The sequence below is a fragment of the Zeugodacus cucurbitae genome, chromosome 6, assembly GCF_028554725.1.
Source record: "Zeugodacus cucurbitae isolate PBARC_wt_2022May chromosome 6, idZeuCucr1.2, whole genome shotgun sequence".
Classification (NCBI taxonomy): Eukaryota; Metazoa; Arthropoda; class Insecta; order Diptera; family Tephritidae; genus Zeugodacus; species Zeugodacus cucurbitae.
This window is the reverse complement of record NC_071671.1, coordinates 3538720-3551388: the sequence shown is the minus strand read 5'-3', so window position 1 is coordinate 3551388 and position 12669 is coordinate 3538720. Positions and strand designations below refer to the sequence as shown.

General features: G+C 40.7%; 4 protein-coding genes across 5 annotated transcripts in view; 2 read left to right on the top strand and 2 right to left on the bottom strand.

Moving 5' to 3' along the window:
- Nucleotides 1-535: 535 nt before the first annotated feature.
- On the top strand, nt 536-2830 carry LOC105211175 (uncharacterized). The gene is made up of 2 exons (XM_011182509.3): nt 536-936; nt 1003-2830. Exons 1-2 carry the CDS (start codon nt 724-726, stop codon nt 2509-2511), a joined length of 1722 nt encoding a protein of 573 aa, XP_011180811.2. The 5' UTR covers nt 536-723; the 3' UTR covers nt 2512-2830.
- Nucleotides 2831-2935: 105 nt separating this feature from the next.
- On the bottom strand, nt 2936-5478 carry LOC105211176 (uncharacterized). Its single transcript, XM_011182510.3, has one exon. It carries the CDS (start codon nt 4926-4928, stop codon nt 3057-3059), a length of 1872 nt encoding a protein of 623 aa, XP_011180812.2. The 5' UTR covers nt 4929-5478; the 3' UTR covers nt 2936-3056.
- A 141-nt stretch (nt 5479-5619) lies between these two features.
- On the bottom strand, nt 5620-8859 carry LOC105211177 (mediator of RNA polymerase II transcription subunit 25). Its single transcript, XM_011182512.3, has 2 exons — nt 6405-8859; nt 5620-6345 (listed from the first exon to the last, which is right to left on the bottom strand). Exons 1-2 carry the CDS (start codon nt 8563-8565, stop codon nt 5654-5656), a joined length of 2853 nt encoding a protein of 950 aa, XP_011180814.1. The 5' UTR covers nt 8566-8859; the 3' UTR covers nt 5620-5653.
- A 439-nt stretch (nt 8860-9298) lies between these two features.
- Nucleotides 9299-12669, top strand: part of LOC105211179 (7SK snRNA methylphosphate capping enzyme bin3) — a 131571-nt gene continuing 128200 nt past the window's right edge. For both annotated transcript variants that reach the window (XM_054233303.1, XM_011182513.3), the window contains exon 1: nt 9299-10094. The gene's annotated coding sequence lies outside the window, so the exon portion shown is untranslated. The remainder of the gene's footprint in view (nt 10095-12669) is intronic.

The following is a 12669-nucleotide window of genomic DNA, read 5'->3' as shown; positions in this document are numbered from 1 at the left end:
ATTTTATTAATATAATTTTCATATTAAATATTTATATTATTTCTACTTTGTTTTTTATTTTTATTTATTTTATTTTTTTTTTATTTTTATTTATTTTTTATTTTATTTATTTTTTATTTTTTTTTTATTTTTTTATTTATTTTATTTTTATTTATTTATTTTATTTATTTATTTATTTTATTTATTTATTTATTTTTTTGTATCATTTATTTTCATTTACCCCTCTAGGATATTCAACAAACCCTCAAATCTGATTTGACATCTAAAATAGCTTTATAGTTTCATAAATACTTCATTAACTTACCCTAAAAAAAGGCCAAGGCATCGTAGGAACATAGGGAATGCTAGATTTGTTAATTTGTGAGAAAAAAAACGGTATAAATTTTCACTATTTAATTATACTCGTAAACAGCAACATTCTCTTAAAATCCGCAACATTGCCACCTTTACAAATGTTTACAGTGATAAATGTTGCCGAAACATGTTTAAAAACAAACGCGCTGTTTTATCGACCGTATGACAAAACACTGCTTAGCCGTCGCTCGAAAAACAATAATAAAAATTGACAACTCTGCTCCGCTTTCAGTTCACTCCGCTCTTTTGTTTATTAAACAAAAAAGTCCAAATAAACAATACGCGTCTGAGGCATTACAACAAAAATTAACAAAATTTTGATACACCGATTATAGTTGACTGGAAAAGCGCGCAAACTTGCAATTTGCTATGTTGCGTTGCATACGTTTCGGTGAGGTGCTACTGGATGAGACTTTCCGTACATTTCTAATATGTAATCAGTGCCAGACAGAGTTCGTCGAAGTGCCGGAGTTTCGTGTGCATCTAGCGACTACCTCCTGCGGACAGCGGCTATTTCAGGAAGATGTGATTGGATTGAAATTCGGTGCTGCACAAGTCACGCGCACCAGCAAAGAAAAAACAGTGAGTGCACAAGGGAGTGCATGCTTTTTTTGGTTTACAATAATAAAATTGATTATTTGCTTTTAGTATTTGTTGTATAATCCAGCGGATGTGCAATTGGCTACCACTGAGACGGTGATTAACAGCGCAACAGCATCGGCGGAAGGTGGCGACGATGCCTACTTAGATTTAATGAAAATTGAAGAAGAATTACTCGATCCGCGTTGGTATACAGATATTACAAATGCACAGACTGAAGTGGCTAGTCCACAATCTGCTGCATCATTAGCAGGCGCGTGCAATGCCAACAAACCGATGGAATATAAAGAACTCGTGGAGGCGGTGGGTCCATATGTACAATTTAAAGAAAATGCGGCGAAAAGGAAACCTGGCGGTGTTGTGGTGCGACGTTTTCCCAATAAGTCCGATAATGCTGCTGTTGCCAAGAAAAATCCAGTATTACAAACAAAACTCGAGCAAAGCAACGACCAGAAATCGGTGCGTTTGCTGAATCCTGCAGCGAAGCGAAAACTTGAAATGCCACCCAAGCAAGTGCATTTCAATAATGAAACCACAGTGAAATATGTAATAAATGACAAATTGTGTACGAATACGGCGGCAATAACTGAAGAAATATCATTAAACAATGGCAGTGTGGTGAAGCGACGCAAAACGATAAATATACCAATGGAGCATGCTAGCCAGCGACAAGAACAGCAGGAACAAGCTATAAGGCGTAGTTCAGATGTACCAAAGAGTACAATCGGCACGGCCGCAGTGCGTAAAACAGTTGCGGAAACGGCAAATGCAGCAGGCGCTGGCAAGACTATAAAAACGCACAATAACGCTAAATCGACGGCAGTAACAAGTTCAAAAGTAGTTGCCGCAACAAAAGTGGTACACACAACTGCATCTAAAACGGACGCAGCAGTGCGACACAAAGGCCTTGTGCCTAATCCGCTTGTGATAACTAAACAAATGAATGGCAAAAATCAAGCGATTAACACCAATTTGCTGGTTAAAAATCCCATCACATACGCAAGAGCTAACGCGAATGGCATTGCAAGTGAAAAAGCGCTACCAAATCGAACCGCGTCCGTCGCACTCAACAAAGTAGCGCCAGCTGCAACAAAACCACAACAACGCACACTCGCTACAGCGGCCGCTGGAGCAACACAAGCTGTAGCACTTGCGCCTCTTAAGCAAACAGCGCCACCCGCACTAGCACCGTTATCAAGTAGTAATCCCACTGCCACGGCCTCTGCGCAACAGAAAACCAATGATTTATTGAATAAACTGCAGACACGCGGCTTGCAGGTGAAACGCACGCAGCCGCCCGTCACAACAGTGGTCAACACCAGTCAACAGAACAAAACGTTGGAGCTGCTGCAAAAGCTGCAATCCAAAGGAATGAAGGTGAAAATACTCAATGGCAAGGAGGCGGTGTGTAACGCTGGTGCGACGGTTGCACAAACTAGTGCCAGCATTAATTTGCCAACAACAACAACAACAGTGCAGGAGAAAATATTGTGCAACGTGGGGAAACCAAATAAGACGATTTTAAACAATAAGCTCATAATTAAGAAAGTAAAGTAGTTGTAATCGTAGTGTTGTAGACTCTTAACGCATTTTGTCGATAACCGTTAGGCTGTTTTAAATATTTGATTATTTTACTCCCATAACACATTTTATTTCGCAAACGTATTCATTTTATCTAAAAAATATTCGAATAATTTACATAAATTTATTTTATGTATCAAGTCATGCATAGTTTTAATTACAATTCATTATGTAATGCTTAATATTTAAGCAAACAAAAACGCGTCACTCAATGTTCACTGTACTCACCTATGTTGAATGAAATGTTTACAAATACATGTATTTACGTTCACACTCAGCTCGTACGCCGCTGCTGAGGAGTAATATTTGAAAATAAAACGTTTTCTAAAAATTCATTAAAGAAATTATTGAAACAGGAAGCCCTTAGTGAAGTGAACTCAAGTGAAGAAGTATTGCATTTCTCCCACTTAGCTCCACAGTTGAAAAAGAAAAACAGAAATCTATATCGAAGAACTGTACAGTTACTAAAACAATTTTGGTACCGTTACTATTCACAAACAACTTAATTTTATTGATAACAATCACGGCTGCAATGACAGCTTTGAAAATGGTCTATCTAAAAGCACTTTACTCAACGATGCGGTATTAGCTATGCTCACAGCTTCACCCCTATTGCCACTCTCAGCAGCCATGCCACCTTCTGGCGTCACGGAGTTGCGCACCAACTCCCGCAGACTCGCGGATATTTTCGCTGTTTTTGCAATGGCCTCCTGTCGGCGTTGACGCTCTTCAATGAAACGTTGCGACTGCACGCATTTCTGCTGTATATGCTCCTCTAGCTGGGTGAGCCGCTGCCGTTCCAACTGTTGCGCTTCGCGCCAGTGCTCTTCGTGTACCAACTCTTCCATGTAGTTGTCGTAGCGTAGGCGGCGTAGATAACTGTCTAGCATGTTGGCGCGTATCTGCTCGGCGCGCTGCAAGCGATCACTTAAACGTTCACAAATCTCTTGCTTACGCAGCTTTTCGTCTATCTGTTGCTCCTCCTGCTGCACAGCGACCGCCTCTGCGCGTCGTAGTTCCTCACAGCGACGCTGACACGCCGCTATGCCGCGTTCAACTTTGAGCGCGTCCAGTCGTCGTTTCGTGCTCATATCTTTTTCTTGCAGCGTTTCGCGCAAACGACGCAATTCGGACAAATCGCGTTGCGCAATCTCGTTGAGGCGCGCTTTTGTCAGCAGATAATCTTGAAATTGCTTGTCGCGTATCGCGCGTTTGTACTCCTCCATTTGCGCGCACTTGAAGAGTTCGCGTTCGTAACGTTCATTTTCCCAGTATTTGCGCGCCAACCAGGCGTTTTCCTTGGCGATGGCGCGTTCGCTACGCTTGTGCGCCATGCGATTGATTATGCGTTTATCGTGTGCCGGCACTTGTTGGTACGCGGCGCGTACTGTGGGCGCCAAGCAGAGGCTGGCCATGGAGGCGCACACCTTTTGTGAAGACAGTTGTGGCTCGTCGCTGGTCTTCTTGTTGCGCTTCGATTTGACAGCGCAACGTGGCAGTGTATTCGACTGTTGCAGCGTATTGATGTCTGCAGGCTCGAGCGTTGTTAAAGATTTTCTGTGTGTCATTTCGGTTTGCTTTAGCGCGCTTACGCCGTGCACTTGCAGTGAGGACGTCGCATCGTTGTCCGCATCGTCGTTGAGCGCGCTCAGCAGTTCCTGCAAGATTTTACAATCGCGCGTGTAGTAGGAGGCGCGTTTAGTGGCAGCAGCACCAACAGTTGTGGCAATTAACGGTGATGGACTGCGGCTGGGCAGGCGACAGACACTTTTGGAGCGCTTCACCGCAACTGCAGCGTTGCGCTTTGGCACTGCACCGCTGTAGTGAGGCGTGGCAATTGGACTTGTGCGCCCCGAATGGGTTGGTGTGTTTTTGGCGCTTCTGGATTTTAGTGTTATTGTTGATGTGGCTTGTGTACTGGAAGGCTTCGTTGAATAACAGCTTGTTGCTGTTGTTGTTACAGTGTTATTTTTTCTTCTGGCGGCACGAGATTTACGTGTCGAACGCTTTTTACAAATATTGGACTCATTGGAAGTGGTGGAGCGTGTAACTTCAATTGGTTGTATGTGTTGTAATGCTGAAGCTGCTGGTTGCTCTAGTCTGCCTACGTCACGCTCTAGCTCAGCTTTTTGGTACTCATTATCGATTTTCGCGAAGTGCTCGCCGCAATTGAGTTCTTCCGTATTTAAACTGCTGCGGTGTGAACTGTAGCAATCGCAGTGGCAAATCTCGCAGCAGCTGTCACTCAAGTTCAACGTGTCTAGTTCGGCCAAGAGTCGCCAGTGCTGTTCCGCCGCTGTAGCTCGTACTGCAGCGCGTCCTTGCATGTCCTTACACGCTTGCTCATCAGCACTTCCCTTACTACTTCTTTTCTCGACTTGGCACTTTTTCATTAAGTAAATATATCAGCTATTTTGAGTGCTTCAGTACCCACTTGAAGACTTTGCCATCTCCGCGCGCTACCGTTTGACCTAACGGAATTAGGTCACTATAACCGACCTCTGTTAGTATTCTTTACAAAATCCACATAAATATCGATTTCTTTCGTTTATCCAACTATTTTTGGTCTTTTCAATCTGTCCATTTGCTTCTGACTGTTTTCTCGGACTTCTTTCATTCGCCAACAAAATTAAATTTCGACTTTGTTTACTTTCTATTGATTGTGGTTAGCTGTTGGTGTAGTTGCCATGGAGATCATTCGTGAGTTTTGACATTTGATACCGCACTGCATCGGCATTTCGCTGTTGGTGTGGCTAAATTCCATTACACAAGCTTCATTATCTAAGGACATAAGCACATGCCGTTTACGGATTTGAGTATTTATTTGTTTTCTCAAGAAAGTAAAGCTTACGATATAAAAAAAGTTTAGGCAATATTATCAATATGGTCAATACAATAAAACTGGAGTTTATGCTAAATATTGTCTTAAAAAAATTAAACCCATTTAATCTACATACGATTTCTTTACATGTGCTTATTTAAATATTTATTATTAAAATGTAAAAATAATAATTTAAACAAAAATTGCAAAAGTATAGTAAGCGACTAACATAATTTCCTCTTAGACATTCACATACTTAGCTGAATATTTTTCCATCGATTCGTTTTGATCGTCAAATTACATAAAATCAAAGTTACTCTCATCATATGGACGATTACCGCCCATTGGCACACCACCACCCGGTCCGCCGCCCATTTGATTTGGTGGCCCGCCACCCATTTGTCCAACCACCGGTCCACCTGGGCCGCCACCGCCGCCCATTTGTGGTCGAAATTGATTGGCAGGCGCTGATTGTTGTTGCAGCAGCATTCGTAAGCCAGGATTATTGTTCATCATTGGACGCACCATGCGTTGTTGCTGTTGTTGCTGCTGCTGCTGTTGCATGGCCGCCGCAGCTGCAGCCGCCGCCGCTACAGCGTGTGGTGAGACTTGTTGCATTTGCGCATTCGGTCCAGCCATCATGGGCATGCGCTGCTGTTGTTGTTGTTGCAGTAAATTCATTTGCTGTTGATGCTGCTGCATTGGACCACCACCAACCATTTGATCGGAGAGCTGCATACCGATCACACCCGGCGGTGGACCGCCACCACCTGCTATGGGGCCACCCGGACCACCACCAGGTCCTCCCATTTGCATGTTCATTTGCTGAGCATATTGGTTGTAATTTTGTTGCTGTTGCTGCTGCTGTTGTTGTTGTTGTTGCTGCTGCTGTTGCTGTTGCTCCATTTGATGTTGCACATCCATTGGTGTTGGCTTTTGCTGTTGCTGTTGTTGCGCCATTACGTTGGGTGGCAAGTTATTTTGCATATCTGTGGAAAAAATGTGTGAGGTTAGGTTAAGTGACCTCAGTTAATTTCTATTGACTTACTCATGGCATTCTGCATTTGTTGCTGTTGTTGTTGATGCTGCTGCTGGTGTTGTTGTTGCTGCTGCTGCTGTTGTTGTTGTTGTTGACCATGACCCATTTGCTTCTGTTGTATAACCTTACGAAGACGCTCCACAAACATCGTTTGATTGTTGGGAATAAAGCCAAGAAAGGCGTTTTTCTCTTGCGTGTATAGCAGAATTAGGACCTTTATTTCACAAGCCGGCCCAGAAGGATTTGTAAAATGTACGCAACCAGCAAAACCTGTGGCCATCACTTTGGAAAGTGTATCCAGCGCTTCGCATTGTGTTGGTTTAAATACCACCATTTTAGATTCCTTTAAAAACTGGCCACCAATATTTCCCACGAGATGCTTAGGCATAAGTTGCATTAAAAGCTTTGGTGGCCAATTATCGGCTTTGATTTCGGGTTCGCCATCTTTGAAATTTGTGGCCACACTGCATTGTAATGTGCGTGTTACTTTCTGTTGATCGGGTTTGCTCTTCTCATTCCACTCAAGGACACCGGACCAAATCTTGTCGCGATCTCGTGTATGAGGTGTGGGATCATTGCCACTGGTACCGCCGGAAGTGGAAGAAACTGCCTGTTGCATGTTTCCGGGACCTGCTCCTGGCGCACTTTGATTGGGTCCCTGCCCACTGGCATTGTTCATCGATTGTTGTTGTTGCTGTTGATTTTGATTCTGCTGCTGTTGCTGTTGTTGTTGCTGCTGTTGCTGTTGTTGTTGCTGCTGTTGCAGTTGTTGCTGTTGTTGCATTTGCTGCAATTGTTGTTGTTGATTCAACATTTGTATACGCATTTGCTGTTGTTGTTGTGCTAACAATGGATTAACATTTTGACCCGGTGGTGCACTTAACTGTGAAATTAATGCCGAATTTTGGTTTTGGCCAGGGCCAATGGGTCCTTGTTGAGGACCACCCATAGGACCTCCTGGTCCCATACCGGGCGGCATACCTCCCGATCCGCCCATAAATGGAGGACGCGGTTGGCCAGGTTGTTGCTGCTGGTTGGCTTGGAACATCCAACGATTCTGAGGATTTATATTAATATTTGGCTGGAAGTTCGGATTTTGATTCGGATTTTGGTTGACAAACTGTTGTTGTTGCTGCTGTTGATGCTGCTGCTGCTGTTGTTGTTGTTGTTGTTGTTGTTGCTGCTGCTGTTGCTGTTGCTGTTGCTGCATCATTTGCTGTGGTGTTAAAACGTTGCCTGGTCCACCGGGACCTTGTTGAGATTGCTGTTGTTGGCCTTGGTTCATACTACCAACTGGATGCTGCGGTCCTTGTGAGCCTTGAACAGGTCCTTGTGAGTTGTCGATTTGCATTGGTCCACCTTGTGTCTGCTGCTGTTGTTGTTGTTGTTGCATTTGTGGATTACCACCAGCACCGACGGGCACAACCATTTGATTAGGCATTACACCACCAGCACCAACATTGACTGTATTCGCATTAGGACTAGGCGGACGTTCTTTCAAATGATAGCCTTTCAGAAGTACCAAGTGTCTAATGTTTTTAGCATAATTTTTGGCAGCAACCGGTTGATCACCATCCGCTTTCATAAACAACTTGAACAGCACGGGCATTTTACGTGGTGCTATTATGGAGAAGTTAATTTTTCTTTCATGAAATAAAGAAGCCAATTGTTCCACTGTTTTGCCCATATGCTTCCAGCATTCCATGACGGGCGTGGAATATGGTGGACTATTGCAAATTAATATACAATGTCGTTGTACATTTAAAGCATCAATCATTAGACGCGAACGACGTTCCTTCATGTCTTCGAAGCAACAATGTGCGGTAGCCAGTCCTTCGCACATGTTTGCACAAGAGTCCATACCGCCACCAACCAATGGCAATTGTTCGATTGTCTCTAACACCTGTTTCGGCCAAACAAATGGCCCATATGTGGATACGGCAGGATCTAGTAAATTAGCAGCAGTACGGTATATTACAATGCCATATTGCGTGGCATGCCGTTCGGAGATCAGATATTCGCCTTCATCGCCCTGCCAACCTTTTGTGAAATGTTCAATAGTGGGTACAATATAATTACTCTTCAACTCGTTCATGTAAGCACCATTGACAGCGGTGGCTTCAATAACGAACACCACGTCCGCAACTACGTCCAAGTCCATATTCTGCATAATTGTAACAATGTGAAATTAATTGTCTCAATAATTAAAATATGCTGTAAACACAAGTTTTTTTCTCGACTGTTCCACCAACAGAGAAACCACAAGCAACACTAGCGACACAAAATCATATCAACGCTTATTTATGTTATGTTTGTTTGCGCAATTTTCAGTTTTTAATAACTATTATGCACTAATTGATTAAACAACTAACGAAACGGTATAGTTTGTGCAGAATAAAGAATTTCGCGTACACCTTTTTATTCACCTGCTCTGCTTTTCCCTCGTCACCAACCATTCACAATTACACAATAACAAATTAATTTACCGGTAAAGCAACGTTACCAGATCGCATAAGTACTTTTTTTTAGATAAGATTGTCACTCAATTTAAACACCCTCTCCCTGAGTTTTTATTAATTAATTTAATGCAAAAAATTTATTTTAAAATTAAATATAGATAATAATAAAATTATTGCTAAAAATTTGTTTGAAATTGTATTTTAATCAGGCCTATGAGTATAATAAAAACGTTCAAAGTAGTGGTTGGAAATGAATATTATTTATGTTAACTAACATCTTAAAGTTACTAAATGAGGTGAAATAACGTCAACTAGTTTAAATATAATTAATTTTAATTCAGGTACTTAAATAAACTTAATTTATTAACAATTTTTATAAAATTTATTTTTTTAAATTAAATTTTAATCAACGAAATCGAAATACATCTCTGCCAAAAGTCATATGTTCTTGATAAAACAAGCGCATTCGCCATAGAACAATCCACTTAGGAATATAGCTGCTTCGCTCACACTCACATTGAACACCTTTCACAAGCAAACATCGAAACGGCAGCCATCTTTATCCATACTTTCTTGTGCCAGTGATTTTGGTCCGAAAACATGTGAGAATGACTGACACAACCCAGTGTCAGCGTGAATGCAGTATACCATTTTCTTTTAGCCAAAGTGTAATCAGCAGGCAACGAATTGACCACAACCAGCTGAAGACAGTCAGCGGCTAGAGCTGAAACGAAAATTCAGTTTGTTTCCAGCCGTCGTCCCGTCAATATTAAGCTAAAAACTTTTAATTCGCAAAGACACGTGTGGTCAGACGCAAGTGAGAAGTGAATATGAAAAACTTGATAAGTCAACAATGCGTTACTTGCGAATGCACTTACGTCCAATTTGACATTTAAAGTGTGGTGATTTATGGTATTTCTTTACAAATTTATAAGTGCGTATAAATAATTTTGCCGTGCAAAAAAGTGTAGAAAAAACGAAAAAAACTGTGTGAATAATTAGTGCAATTGTGTATGAATTGATTTCGAGTGCCGTGTATGCTTACAATTACATTTGGGTGAAAATTTTCTTTTTTATTACATTGTAGTGAGCGAGAGCAATAGCAGTAGCAGATTCTTCGCGCTAGACTTTGGATATCGTCGTATTTCGCTTGCACAAAAGTTTGTGGCGCGATAAACGTTTGTAATCGCGCTTCTATTATGCCGTATTAGAAAGAGACAAATAGCTACACAAGAAAGAGGTAAGTGCAATAGCTATGTCATTCGTGCTAAGTGTGTGAATGAATTGGATAGGGTTTAGTGCTCTCTATTTATTTTGTTTTCATACCCCGCGTAGGACCCACACTTCATCATCGTTTTTGTTTTTGTTGCGTTCTTCAATATTTTGTTATTGTTTTGCTTGCAATATTACGGCAATTGGTACATGAAATGTATGAAATTGGAAACGTGTGAAAAGAAGGTGAAGCAGAGATAGAAAGAGAAAATTGAGTGGATTTTTTCAGAGAGCGTATGCACTTTTTCGCTCTCATACAAATAAAAGCGAGAGTGAAAAGAGCTTTTTGTAGATTTTCTGCACCCCTGAAGGTTACGTATTTAGCGCACTAGAGGAAAGTTTAAATTTTGTATTGCGTTTACATACATCCATACGTATGTGTTGTATGTTTGTGTATTGTACGGGAAGTGGTAAGTGCTTATGTTACTTAAGTGTTACGGAAAAAGTTAATGGCTTGAGGTTTGTTAGTGTACATTCTGTTTATATATAATGCATAATCATAGCAGTGATGGAACTGATAAGCGTCAATATAAACACAAAATGATAACGCTAGTTTGATTTGTAGGAGAAAAGTCTACGCACAATCGTAAATATTATTAATACCAACTCATTGCAAAGTTCCATAATAAATAACTAATTAAAAACACAAATTTATATGTCACAAATACACCTACAACTGTACACAATTTTTAACCTTAATTGCCTTCATATCTTCACAGCTTTGTATTTGCCATAAATCAGCTGCACACAAGCCATAAATTTCAGTTAGCAATGCCACCACAATACCCACCGGCGCTAACAACAATTGAGTGTGCCTACCGCAATATCACGCAGACCAATAAACAATCAAAAACATGCAATGCCAATGAGGCAAGTACATAGGTATTTACTTACATACATACATATTTACAAATATTCATCTGTAGCCCATTCAACTACTCTGAAAACCACTAACCGCCCGAAACTCCATTTGGCCAATAACATTTCTATGAGCTGCCATTCAAAACTTTTGATATATTACACAGCCGGCAGCGGGAAGAAAGTGTGAACTCTCCTTTGGTTATAGTCACGTTGGCAAGGCATAGCAAGTAAAGTATGGACTTACAAGTACAACAATTACAATGGCATTGCCCATGAGCGAAAAGTCAATTTAAAATGCAATAAAATGTTGAAGCCACCAAAGCGACGAAAAATACACAAAAAGAGTTCTTACCGGGTATATAAATACATGTCCAGGCAACAATTGTGTGCGAAAGAGTGCCAACTCAGCCAAATAATTGGTGAATGGTAAAAATAAAACAATAAATTTCGCAAGTGACAGTCGCTAGTAGATTGGCGAAAAATGAGAGTATTACTAGTCGTTACTTGTATGGAAGATTTATATAGATTTTTTTGGACGGCAGAAATGCACGTATTGTGGACCTTTGTGCGATATTTTGTGCAGCTGTTTGTTGGTGGTAGTGGCAACAGTTTTCTGTAAAGTTTCTGGATGTTGGTTCTACAAGTAGTAGACACTTTCGTTTGAAGATTTATTTTTCTTATTTATTTTTTTAGTTTTCTTTATTCTATGAAAAATGAAAACGAGTTGGTCCCTCATCACTTACACATAATCTGAAGTAATCCTATGTCAAATAGAAGTCTGTTGGAACGTTCTGAAGTGTGTATCATAATCACAAGGACATCTCAGCCTTTGACGTTCTTCAACTAATAATTATATTTACAGTTGTGGGTTCAAATAAACTAGTGTCACTATTTACATCCTGAATGTCATTTAAAAGTTAAAAAGAAGAACATCGCAGACTCATTTGCTTAGGGAACAGTGTAATGTAGTATAGTTATATAGAACCATTATGCTACATTTTTATAATTTTTCTTTATGTTTGTGTATAAATTTCAATTAAACATATAACGATTCAATAACAACAACAACAATAACAAATTTAAAGCAATAACCATCTTTAACTGTATAAAGTGATATTGGTGTTAATAATGACAGCAATCATTAAAATAAAAGTTTTACTGTTGCATGCAAATAGCGCACAAACTAAATTGGACGAACAAAGTGCGACAGTGAAAGGTAACAGCCATAGATGTCTCAGTGCTCATACATACATACATATGTACAAGCGATTGGCGTTCATTTGCATATCCCTTTTTGTTCGCATGGTTCTTGTTTGTTATCTCTAGTTGTTGTTGTTGTTGCTGTTGCTGTTGCTGCTAGCCCCACACTAATTTAAAAAAAATGCGTTGCAAAACCCACCGCTGGCTCAGTCATGTGCCGCCACACGAAAGCTGTGTAGTGGAAACAGTATATTCAAGCACATGAAGCATACATATGTATGTATGTATGTACTATATGCTTGTGCATATGTAAATATATTTGCAGTTGAACATTGGTGAGTTGTGGACCCCTGCCGAGTCTGCGGGCGCATAATATGTAAATCGTTCACGCTAACTGCGGTGTTGACGATGAGATGCTGCTGCTGCTGCCTTACAACCAGAGCCATTTAGTGAGCCAGCCAGCCTAGTTTAGTCTACGAAAT